The sequence below is a fragment of the Annulohypoxylon truncatum genome, assembly GCF_022578515.1.
Source record: "Annulohypoxylon truncatum strain CBS 140777 unplaced genomic scaffold F4807scaffold_8, whole genome shotgun sequence".
Classification (NCBI taxonomy): Eukaryota; Fungi; Ascomycota; class Sordariomycetes; order Xylariales; family Hypoxylaceae; genus Annulohypoxylon; species Annulohypoxylon truncatum.
In genome coordinates this window covers 1,063,501-1,075,701 of record NW_025953794.1, presented here as the reverse complement: position 1 = coordinate 1,075,701, position 12,201 = coordinate 1,063,501, and the positions used below count along the sequence as shown (strand labels likewise).

The 12,201-nt window shown below is 47.9% G+C and overlaps 4 protein-coding genes across 4 annotated transcripts; 3 read left to right on the top strand and 1 right to left on the bottom strand.

Annotated features, from left to right (window-relative positions):
* Positions 1–2,093: 2,093 nt before the first annotated feature.
* F4807DRAFT_458318 (uncharacterized protein) lies at positions 2,094–3,427 on the top strand (the record flags this gene model as incomplete). The annotated part of the gene is made up of 3 exons (XM_048001188.1): positions 2,094–2,117; positions 2,238–2,473; positions 2,545–3,427. The coding sequence occupies 3 exons, from the start codon at positions 2,094–2,096 to the stop codon at positions 3,425–3,427; spliced, it is 1,143 nt and encodes a 380-aa protein (XP_047856636.1).
* Positions 3,428–4,186: 759 nt separating this feature from the next.
* On the top strand, positions 4,187–5,909 carry F4807DRAFT_472863 (carbohydrate esterase family 5 protein; the record flags this gene model as incomplete). The annotated part of the gene is made up of 3 exons (XM_048003051.1): positions 4,187–4,224; positions 4,712–4,952; positions 5,036–5,909. 3 exons carry the CDS (start codon positions 4,187–4,189, stop codon positions 5,507–5,509), a joined length of 753 nt encoding a protein of 250 aa, XP_047856635.1. The 3' UTR covers positions 5,510–5,909.
* Positions 5,910–8,943: 3,034 nt separating this feature from the next.
* Positions 8,944–10,565, top strand: F4807DRAFT_387984 (uncharacterized protein). The gene is made up of 4 exons (XM_047995866.1): positions 8,944–9,206; positions 9,274–9,369; positions 9,431–9,936; positions 10,000–10,565. The coding sequence occupies exons 1-4, from the start codon at positions 9,111–9,113 to the stop codon at positions 10,466–10,468; spliced, it is 1,167 nt and encodes a 388-aa protein (XP_047856634.1). The 5' UTR covers positions 8,944–9,110; the 3' UTR covers positions 10,469–10,565.
* Positions 10,345–11,806, bottom strand: F4807DRAFT_387993 (uncharacterized protein). Its single transcript, XM_047995867.1, has one exon. The coding sequence runs from the start codon at positions 11,697–11,699 to the stop codon at positions 10,662–10,664; it is 1,038 nt and encodes a 345-aa protein (XP_047856633.1). The 5' UTR covers positions 11,700–11,806; the 3' UTR covers positions 10,345–10,661.
* Between the last annotated feature and the right edge of the window lie 395 nt (positions 11,807–12,201).

Genomic DNA, 12,201 nt, shown 5'->3' with positions numbered 1-12,201 from the left:
TTGCATCGAATCCTGAACAGCAATGTTGTCTCGAGTTTCACTCAATTCTCTTGTTGCCTTCTCAAGACTCTCCACCAAGCCGGAACTGTTTTCCTTGGCTACTGTTAACTCTTCCTTTAAGATGGTGATTTCAGAAGTTAGCTTGGCAATCTCTTCTGACTTAGACGCCAGCTCAGCTTGAAGCTGAGGAATCTCGTCGTCGTATGAAAACATATCTTCGCTCATGCCGTTAGGTTCGTCGACAACTACGGGCTTTTGTCTAGGAGAAAAGACACCGAGAATAGACGAGACTGGGGATTTGCTCGCAGAAGGCGAAGCGGCCTGTTTTGCTTCCTCCTCGGACTTTTTCTCTCCTGACAGATCCTCTTTCTGGCCATCGCTCGATGTTGGCGTTTCCTCGACCTTGGCACTTTTTAGAGCGGAAATCTCTTCTCTTAAAGCGATGAGTTCCTTGTCAGCCTCTTCAAACTTCTTTTTGAAGCTATCCTTCTCAGTCGAGACGCGTTTAAACTCGTCCATAACCATGTCGCCCTTCAAGTTCAGCTGATTCAAATATTCGACGAGGGCGGATGGGTCCTTGATCGTAGTCAGGGGTGTGTTCTCGCGCAGCGCTCTCTCGAAAGGCTCGATCGACGTAGCTCTACCATGTGCGATTCGATATGAACGTAAGAGTTCTACCGGATTGGTTATATAATTAGCGCTCATGGTATAGTGAAGTACTTAGTAAGAGTAACTAACCTGGATATGTAGCCTCTAATTTCTCGAGTTTTCTCAGCTTCATCTTTACCTGAGGCGGGAGCTCTGTCGGGGCGGTAGACGGGACGTCCTTGGGTTTCTCTTCTGTCCCGGCGCTAGTTCGATCTTTGGCGTCTCCGTTCTGCTCGGTCGACGCATCATTCTTCTCATTATCCGCTACAACCTCCTTTGCATCTTTCTCGGGCGGCGCAGGTGGTATTTGAACGGAGGCGGGATCTGCATCCTCGTCATCGAGCACGAAAGCGGCTTCGAAGACAGCGGGATCGGGGTTCGGAGCACCATCGCCATTAGAGTTATCCTGACTAGGCTTCTTAGTCTTCCTCCTGGCGGACGAGTTGGTACTATTTGTTCTAGAGACCGAGCGTGGGCGTTGGCCTATGGCTGAAGGAGAGCCGGCATTGGACCTTTGCTCTGCGAGAGCTTTCTGGCGAGCTTGCTCTTCGGCGATGCTCCGATCGATCGCACCCTTTATTCTCTGCGCAAATAATATGGTAAGAGGAATTCTTTGAATTTGTATTGCGCTAGCTAGCTAAACGTGTAGTAGACATGATAAAACATACGGATAACATGCTGACTTGACGACTGGACGACTGGACGACTTAACGAACGACCTTATTTTAAGGCGTCGACAAAAAGTGCGGCAATTGTATGAGACCAAATGTTGTAGCCATGCGCGTAGAGATCACCAAAGAATTCTACGAATCTTGTAAGTCAAGAGTAAAGGGGACGGCCAAGGACATGTGATGGGTTACTAGGGAAGTGGTAGTAGTAGACTAGTAGATCAAGGTTGAAGTAATAAGGTGAAATGCTAAAGTCTACAATTGCGCAGTGCCGTCTGAGGTAATCTTTGGCTTTAGGTTGATCTGTCGTTCTGGTCGCACTTGGTCGCAAATATTTAAAGTTGGTCCAATCACATCTAGCACCTGGATAGCCCTATCAGGTTGATGTACCTGAAACGTACACTTTCATGACAGAGTGATGCATGGGGTACGCACATCTACATAGACATCCCGGCACAATTAGTGTACATAAATTGTGGACTTAGCCACACGCAATACAATAATTGTCGACAGCCAATGGTTTTATTTTATTGTTGTCCTTAATTGCTTCACCTGTAATGTCGTCACAACTGTCATCAGGTCTTAATTCTTCTGCTTGCCTAACACAACGTTAGGCAGTTCCGTCTATCCTTAGCCTATTTCCTATGTACTTGTAGGTATTAGGTATACTTCCTATTTATTGTTGTTCTTCTTCCCACTTCCATTTCTTTGCCCCCTTACCACTCAAACGACTCGCCATGCTCTTTCGACGGTAGACGTCATTCTAATATCGAGATCATGGTGTCTTTCTGGCCTTGGAAGGTAAGTGGAGAAGATACTGAGCTTACAGGTGGTGGAAATAGCTTCCAGAACTCATATTTATATATATATATATCTACTTGGGCAGGCAACATGGCTGACTAGATGTTCGATCTTCAACAGGGCCATGACTCTTCCCCATCTTCATTTGAGAAAACGCTATCAACCCTCTCAGACAAGATCACGAAAACCACGACCAAACTCGACAAGGCGCGATCCAACTCTCGCCGAATCAAGATTCTGTGGACCCTATATCTCACATTTGCCTACCTCGTCTACGCCATCGTCCTGACCCTGGTGGTTGGATGGCAGAATTTGGGACCATGGGAATTTACCGGGATGGCCGGTGGCCCTATATTGTATGTTTCTACCCTACTCGGCTTTGTATAATATTGGAAATCCTGTTATGCTGACGTGCTGAATTACTCAGGATTTACCTTGTCCGCACATTTACAAATGCCTATTTCAGTTATCGCATCGATAGCCTAGAGGCTCGCCTAAAGGACCACCAAGCTGAGCGCGCGAAGACGATTCAAAAACTTAAGGATGCTACCAAATATGACTCCACCCTGGAATTACTTGAGAAGTATGGAGGGACTGGAGAGAAGCGAAATCAGCCTAAGAAGCAAGAGGAAGTAGAGGAGCGAGAGGACCACGGCAAAGGCCAGCAGAGAAAGGTGTCAAACACAGGCTCTGTCCCTCCTAGCGCAAGGATCAACATACCTCCTCCACCAACAGCCAACATTCAGAGACCACCCTCTCGTGCTCCGGTCCTAGGCCCCATGCAACCCCGCCAGGATCCCTCTCTCATGCCACGTCCGCATACGCCTCTGGATCAACAACCAACGGAAGAGTTCGCGCCCAACGCTGGGCCACTTCCGATCTCCTATGCTCAGTACGATATGAGCCCGGGTCCGCCCCGCTGGTACGACCGAATCATGGATCTTATGCTGGGCGAGGACGAGACGGCATCGAAGAACCGCATCGTGCTGATCTGTAAAAAGTGCCGATTAGTGAACGGACAGGCACCCCCGGGAACCAAATCTTTGACCGAGTTGGGAACGTGGAAATGCATATCCTGTCGATCATTAAACGGAGAGATAGACGAGGGCAAAAAGATTATCCGAGAGGTCCTCGAATCGAAGAAGTCAAACGCCGGTCTTAGGAGCGAAGATAGGGATAGTGACATATCGAGCGACTTAGTCAGAGTTGAGCACGACAATGAAAGTACAGGAAACACTGATGGAGAGGCATCTGGTACAGAGCAACGGAACCTGAGGCATCGAAACAAGAAATCTCAGATGGTCCCATAACGCATTCATGATCTCAATCTCTTTAATATATCATTTATGTTTCATTTGTGCTTCAAACTACCTAACTCATATCATATACTTTTAATGTGAGGAATAGGAAGGTTGCGGAAGTGCCTATTTGAAGACTATCGCCCTTCTATCACATCCCTCGAGTTTTAAATACCCGGCCTAAGTTACTTAGGCCTCGCCTCATCTGGTCTTTGTTTTTCACCCGTTTCAAGCTTACCACTCTATACTTCGAATGATCACGAGCATCTCCCATTTACCATACCATAAGACATTCTTCATATACCTCAGATAATGGCCAATAGCTTCGACCATGATTCTTGACTGTATATCATTCTAACAGTTCATTCGATTCTAACGGCCCTCACACGATACGTCTGGCCAATATGAAGAGGCCCTGTCGTCTTATATACCCCTTTCCAACCTCCAATCAGCTTACCTAAAATACACTATCAGAGACACCCGGTTTCATATCTCCATGATATGCATGGCATGCATGAAGTTCTTGCAACCTTCATCTATCTTACACTGCTAGATCAAGATAATTTTATATGACGGTCACTCTGCAGCTTCGGTCGACGCCGTACCCGTGGACCATTCACGAGCTATTGATGATCATCTGGATGCGGGGTTAAGGTGCTAGATGCTCCAAGAACTCCGCCCCCGCGTAGTATCCCGACGTATCTACCGAGATGCATCGTAGCCCATAGCCCTATAACTCGCTAGCCATCGAGTACGACTCCGCATGCGGCTATGGCGCCTGGTTTAACGGGCTTAGCACCCATGTACGCGTAAGTTGGCGCCCAATAGACGGGTAGATCTCTACTCCAGCGGGTAGGCCGGTGCAGAAACCGAGCTCGATGTCTTTTACCTCACTGGATCTCGTTGGATCTTGCTGCTACCTTCTAACTTAAGAAAGATTGTTTTCCGTTACCAAGACACCGTATTATCGTCTTTATGATGCACGTGTTCGTCGTATGCCTCGTGAGGACAGACTGAGATGTGCGCCACTCGGCGAACATCTCCTTCTAGGAAGGTAATGGATGCATCTCGACGCAAAATGTCGTCGGTATAAAATGAATAGTAAGGCCTTTCAAGGCCCAATGAAGTCTGCAGAAAGTTAGGTCCGCGCCAGCTGAAATGGCTTCGCGAGACATATAAAAGGCCGCCGTCAGGTGCGCCTCTCCAGGGAAGATATCCCCATCCGCCAAGCCCCTACAAGTCGAGTCCTCCGAAAATCAGGTCCTCTGAACCCGTGCGGTCTTGAGTAGTCGAAAGGATGAGGCTGTCCCTTACGCTTCTGTCCGCTGCTTTGGCGGCCTCCGCGGCCGCCATTCCTTTGACGCTAGACTACTCGGAGAGTACCATTGCAAAGCTCAAGGCGCGGCAGACCGCTAGCGCAGCGGGAAGTATACAAAGGCGTCAGTCGACGGGAGACACGGCGAACGAGTTCCTCGACGGGGGCTGTCGAGATGTTATCTTCATTTTTGCGCGCGGCAGCACCCAAGACGGTAACATCGTACGCCTACCCCCCTTTCTCATTACTCGTTCCCTGCCTGGGCTTCTGAGTCTCACCGTCCATGTACACTAACACTTCCGTAGGGCGACGACCCAGGTCCGCAAACCATCGACCAGCTCAAGGCCGCACTGGGCACAGACACCGTGGCGGCTCAAGGCGTCGACTACCCGGCCCTGCTGATCGACAACCTCAGAGCCGGTGGTTGCGACCCCGCCGACGCGGACAACATGCGCGCGCTCATCACGCAAGCCGCGACGCAGTGTCCGACGGCGAAGCTCGTCGTCTCGGGCTACAGCCAGGGGGCGGCGCTGGTGCATCGGTCGGTCGAGGCCGCGGAGGCCGGCGTCAAGGAGCGCATCTACGCGGCGGTGACGTACGGCGATACCCAGAAGGCGCAGGATGATGACCATATTCCGGATTTTGATCCTGGCAAGACTTTGATTCTGTGCCATGATGGGGACGAGGTGTGCGAGGGCACGCTGATTGTTACGGATGCGCATTCGGGGTATAGTGACCTTGCGCCTGAGGCGGTGAGCTTCATTGTGAGTAAGGTTTAGAGGGCCGCTGGTTTTGGGATGGGGTTGTTGAGCGTTTGATACGAGCCTGGGTGCCTTCAGGAGTTAGGTAATTGCGGAAAGGATAGGATATTATGATAGGTATCATCCTGAGTAGGTACGAATAAAGTTAATGATTGTAAAGAAATGAGACATATTCTCTGAAGTAGTAAATGGCAAGTACTAAGAATGGACCTGGATCGAACATGATGTGCGGCAACTCGCCTGTTTCCAGCATCGACGCAAGATAAAACTCGTAAATAGCAATGTAGTAGTATATCAGTCTGGAGTAAGAATGATGGATTGGTCGCCCTCATTGCTGCTAAATCCAACGCAGAGTGTTATACTTGTTTGGCTCATGATCGGCCAGTTCGAGAAATCCCTATTCAAGTTTGGATCTGTAAATCCCACAAAGCCTACCTAGGTGCGCAGACTACAAATTTTAACGTTGGAATTGCTAAGATTAATACTTAGAACGCAGCCAATAGGCTAGTTAGACTGGTATCTAGGCTGATATGGTCGCTTCGAAGTACGAAGTCTCTCAACCCCGAGAGGCAAAACACGAATGCGGCGCGAATATAAGATGGACGATAGGGGCATATAATTCAGATCTACGTATATCATCTTTATAATTCAGCACTTCGCCCTGAGAGCGTAGATATAACGGAGATTAGGAGGCATATCTGCATAGGTACCTGTTATCTACATTCTTACGTACCTGCATATGATCGAATTTTTCTTATTCTATATGTACCGGACTTTGTTAAGCGTTCCAGATTTCATGCCGGATCCTTAGCTAGGTATATTACAGGAAAGTTGAGATGGGACTAACTACATCTGCATCGCAACGACGATCACGAATCCGCTACCAAGCAACCGAAGTGAGTTGTACACGGTCTATGCGCCATATCCGCTCGACAAACAGCCATCCATGGTTAGAATGCGCTGGTCAAAGCCTTCTGTCCAACAACTGGTGTCATCTTACAATATCGTCAAGTGTATCCCATATCGTAGGTTACTTCTTTCCCCGGCGAGGGCGCTGGTGGTGCTTAGGCCTGTCAAACATCACACAACACCGACGGCCATAGATCTTCTTAACCAGGCGTGATATTGAGTTTTATCCAAATAGACTGATGAAATATCATAGCTACGTCTTGATGGTTCTTACCTGCTTGTGATTCAAAGTGTATGGTGACTTAAGCTTGATATTCCCCAAGACATGCCCACTCAAGTATTAGATATAGGTCGAGTGGAGGATGAGAAGAATAAGCAGATATTGACGCCATTTATTGAATATATGCACACTCAGCTCGATATAGGGAAACACATCCGATGTATGTCAGCCGTTCTTACTAGAGTGGTTGAGATATTGAGAATGATATTGTCACTCAATTGTCAGCATCAGCGGAACTTGCCTTTGATCTTCTGGTGCGGAATCGACATTGACGAATGCGCATCAAATCGCCAATATAGCTTCAACATGAGCGAATTAGATAAAAGTTCTTTGCACTCGTTCAGCCGTCCGTCGGTTGTCATGCAAGCCACGTAGGTACATAACAGGCATGTAACCTTTCAACTAATAAGCTTTTAGTCACCGTGATTCCACGTGTGGGAGGCGAGTGCATAGGTATGTCGTGTTAGGTAGTGCAATAGTAAGCGAGTCTGGGGTCTGACGCACGTGGGTGTGCCTGAGCGTGGGCTGACGACTGGTTGCATATTCCGAGTCTCTCGTCGACAGCGCGAACCGGTAGTTGTGGGCTTAAGCGAGCCGTTAATTTAAGTTGTCACACTTCTGAGGCAGCGGCTTGGTTCGAAGATCTCGGCTTTGGGGCCGAGCTGCCGGCAGTTATCTCTGTATGTTCAATAACAACACGGGTTGAACTGTGCCGTTTTTACTTTGAATTATTCAAGGCACCGATGCTTAATAGGTAATCTGTGAACTTCGAGTTATGCTGGATAGAAATCATCGAGTCTGTTATTCTTGACCCCTGCACCTCGTACATAATCACTCCTCATTCAGAAAATCCTTCCTCCGCATCCATAGTCAATGATCGACGATCTTTACTAACAAAATACCTTACACGATGTTTGGAAGATACTGTAACATGGTCGAATGGCCTCGGATTTTAACTTGGCCCTTGCTCGATGCAAGTGTGCATCTCACAAAGGAGATCATTCTCTCCTGGTTTAGGAAAAAGCATCGAGGACTACCTGATCTGGTAAAGCTTAGCAAATCCCAGGGCTGATGGCAGAATAGAGCTTAGCTTGAAAACGCCGTGGGCATGGCGCCATCTAGTATCAGATAATCACATAAGGTAAGGCGGAATATTCCATAATCCTTGCCATATTCTGACCAGACAAATCTTTATGAATAATCTCGGTCGTCCGAGCGTGTCATCGGATGAAGCGGGTTTAACAAATCTTCCCTGTTCCTGTCCCCCCACCGCGGCATCTGGGCGCTTGTGTCGAACCAGATATGGTTAATACGACCTCCATAAGGCTTGTCACGATGGGGGCATCATAGTTATTCCGAGCCTTTGACTATCTACACAGGGGTGTACGCGTCTTATGCACGACAAATCCTAGGTTAACATCAATGGAGCCTTGGGACAGGGATTATCTCTCATTTTTATACATGTCATTTTCTCTCTCTCGCATTGTTTTACGCTTTGTCTACAGGATGATGTTTCTTAGTCAGACCTACTTAACCAATACCCAAATAGTGCGCGAACTCGTTCGAGTATGCTATCCTCCTCAGCGTCAGAAAGAGACTAGAGCAGAAGAGATATGCTGCTGATCGTTGTGGCGGATCAGCTGCCCTGCTTTACCCGTCAGCCCCGACCCTGGAATCGGACAGGCCATGTTCGAGAATGCAGACCGATGTAACTCTGGATTACCGATATGCAGTTATCATTGCCAATTGCAGCCAACAACACCGCCTTAGCAAGCTTTCGAAGTTTCACGACTACTTAGCACATCGATGGGATTCTTGATACGCACAGAAATCGACGTAATAAAGGAGAGAAGTAGGTAGATACGACAGATACGACTAAGTATAGTACTGTTATCCTCGACATTAGTTGCCCTGTTATTCCCTCCCCCTCGGCATAACTTTATTGATGAGGTCGTATTCTTCGTTAATTCCTGCATTTTGACGTGATGAAGGTTAGGGTCTTCAATCCGGGGCAACGGTTTTTTTTTCGCTTGTTTTCGAAGGATTCCATAGACGTTAGTGGATCTCACGCATGTATCAAATCCTATCACTGACATGACATATCAGCGGCGTGTAAGCTGTAATCCATAAAAATATTGCCAAGCATTCGCATCCCTTGCCGTCACCTGTTTTAATTTCTACGCCCCTGATTTGCTGTGCCTGTTGGTAGACCTCGATCCCATATCTTTTGCGGTGAGGTGCACCTAGTATTACATCTAGATTATTATCCATCTTTGATAATCTGAGAAAAAAAACCCAAAAAAAACCTCGAACTTTCACTGACTCGATGCCTTCTTTTTCTCCGCGTTGTTTTCGACACCACGTGTGAGGTCTGGTAAATCGAGACTCTGCGGCCATTCGTTTGTTCCGTGGGTCGTTGTAGAGGAGATTATGTCGCAGTTCCGCTACTCGACCGATAACTTCAATGAACCGGAACCCATATCCAACAGACCAGCGACGATATGGGGTGTTGTTATATCGTGCCTGGTATGTTACTCACCACTAGAATTTTGGCTTGATATAATGAAGTACGTTTCTCACACTTAAATTACAGATAGTCTCGTGGATATGTGTTAGCCTTCGACTATACGTTCGACTACTGGTAGTCCGGGCTCCGGGATGGGATGATTTATGTGTCTTGCTCTATTTGGTAAGTAACGCTTTCGTACGAGGACCAGCGGATCTCAGGTTAACACAACTCACGCGGCAAGCTCATGGTCACTGCCGGATCGATAGCAGTATGTGTCGGCGTCACAACCGGCCTTGGCAAGCACTTTTTGCTTCTTGAACCCTGGCAAACTAAAGGTTTCTTGAAGACATTTTATATCGGAAACGCCACCTACGTGACTGCGACGGCACTGATAAAAGAAGCACTTTTGCTCCAGTATCTTCGCATCTTTGAACGGGGCATCTTCATGCGCCGGCTTCTAATTTTCTTAATCATATTCACGGCCTTGTGGGGAGTGGCGTTTTCTTTCCTTGCCTGGGTACCCTGCGTACCTGTATACACGTTTTGGGATACCGGAGGAGGACCGAATTGTTTCGGCTACGGCTCATCGTATGCAGCTCCTTTTATCGCCACTTTCGAGAGTCATGCCGCCATTAATATGGTACTTGACACTCTGGTCCTCATCATCCCGCTCCCATTATTCTTCAAAGATGGCGCCACAACATGCACCCGCATACGGCTCGTTGGCCTGCTCTCCATGGGCATCTTGTAAGTTTACCCTGGTCCTGTGCAATCTGCCGAAGGGCCGCATCACTCACCAAAGACATCTAGCGTTCTCGTTTTTGCGACCTGGCGGCTAGTGACAATTATTGAGCACCAAGTCGCGACTTGGCCCACTAGGGATCCGACATGGTACGGGCCCATCAGTATCGTTTTGGCTGTTCTTGAAGTAGATGCAGCATCTATATGTGCCAGCGTTCCGATATTCTGGCCGGTGCTGCGAAATATGGAATGGGGCAAGATATTTGTGACGCAGGAGGTTAACATCACGAGGGAGACGCGGTATATGGACGACGACGAAGATCGGTTGACACGAGACACGAGCCACAGCAGGACTGGCAGCGAGGCAGACTTAGGGGGCGACAGCGGAAGGAAAGTCATGAGGAATAAGGGGATGTATTACCAGGATTCGTACGTCTTGAGCCAGGTCGATCCCTTACACACATCGGTCGAGCGCGTACACGCGACTGTGCGCAGTGATGGGGTGAAGGGTAGTTCAAAAATGTGGATGAAAATATAAGAGAAGGCATAAAATTGAATTCAAAACCGTTAACTCCCGTGTTTCTCATATCCCAGCAACCTAGCTCCATCATTTCCGTTCGTATCCTGTGGATCTAACTCACGATTCATCATGATCCGCCGTATTCTCGGAGTCGACTGGCCGATCACTGGATGGTGGCCGAGCTGTATTGCTACAGGTATGAATGATCCTGTTACTCGACATGATTGGTTTGCTGTGTGTTCCGCGCCATCCAGATAGCCTTCATTTCTAACTCCTTTTCCGTGCCTTGCCACGTGCGCCCCTGAAGATGTCGCAGGCACAGTCTCTCTCCGTTATCAGGGTAGTATAGCCAGGTTGCCCACTTTACCCAGTTTCCCAGCTTCATCTGGTTCCTTGATCGTTGTCCGATAGTATCTTCGATAAAAGCTCCCCTCGACATCGAAAGACGTGTTGGGAAGACGCGGGATAGATAGTGCTGGGTGGACGCTAGATGAGGCTTGTCATGCCAGAAAAACATTGGTGTAAGAGGAACACTGACTCCGGATTCCATAACGAAATCGCGTTTTAAAGACGCAGTCAGCCCTTTCAGCATAGGGAAATGTGTAACATGAGCGGAATCGGCATATGACAGTAAACGTATGGACGGAAAACAGATATATTTCACTGGAGTGTTCTCGTCGGATTCAGACCGTCGCATGATATCTAATAACGGTTCCAATGTGATATCGGAGACCAGAGGCCAATCATGCTGCTGTACCCAGACGAAAGGCGTAGTTGTTAATCTCAGGGCTGAGCGTACAGCCAATCCAAACCCCAACCGTTTCGCTGGTTCTATGAACGTAACTTGCTCGTCCACCGTCTGTGATGTTAAGAAAGAAACGAAGTTTGCTTCGACGGCACTATGGCCAAATTCGGCTTCACCATGGCCCTCAACCAGATTCTCTTCGCTATCATCCTGTCTAAACTCCTTTAAAATGAGTTTTCTAACATTTCGTTTATAATCGTCGAAGGTCCTGGCTCCGTCGGGAGTAACTTGGCCTTTCTTCAACCTTGCGTGGGTTGCAATGCGATCGTACGTGTCGAACACGACGATCACCCGACAAGACAGTAACAGGCTGCAATGACTGCGAAACGATGATAATATTGCTGATATGAGTTCTGTTGAGGGGGCAGAAGGCGTCGGGGATGTTGTGATGATCACCGTTAATTGACTGGATACTGGCTGAGCCGACGCGCCCGCATGGGACATCGCGTTGGGACAAGTGAGTATGGCGTTACAAGCTCACTCTGAGAGCCGCATGGAATCTAACGATTCATGATATATCGCCGGATTCTAGCAGTTGATATTGATCAAATGCAAACAGTGGAAGAAAAAAGTGATCGTTTGGAGCGTGGGGATTTAACAGACGTCCCCACATAATCTTACAGTTGCTGCACAGCTGCCACCAGCTGCTTTTACCCCTTTTTCCATCAACTCTCTGAATTATTGTTTTATAGGGGCTTCCATGCATCTTACAGAGTATGCACCGTTATTCGTCCACTACCGCTAATGTAAGTGGTAAATAAATGGATAAAGTCTAAGGGAAGTCCATAAATATGGCCTAGAATGACTTAAGAGAACTTATCATATCACAATTCTTCTACTAAAGAGCAAGGAACCCATATGTCAGTAGTGATCAATTCGTTGTCAAAACCCGTAATCCTTCCAGTAACTCCGCATTAATAAAGCAACCCAGTTTTTCAATACAGCC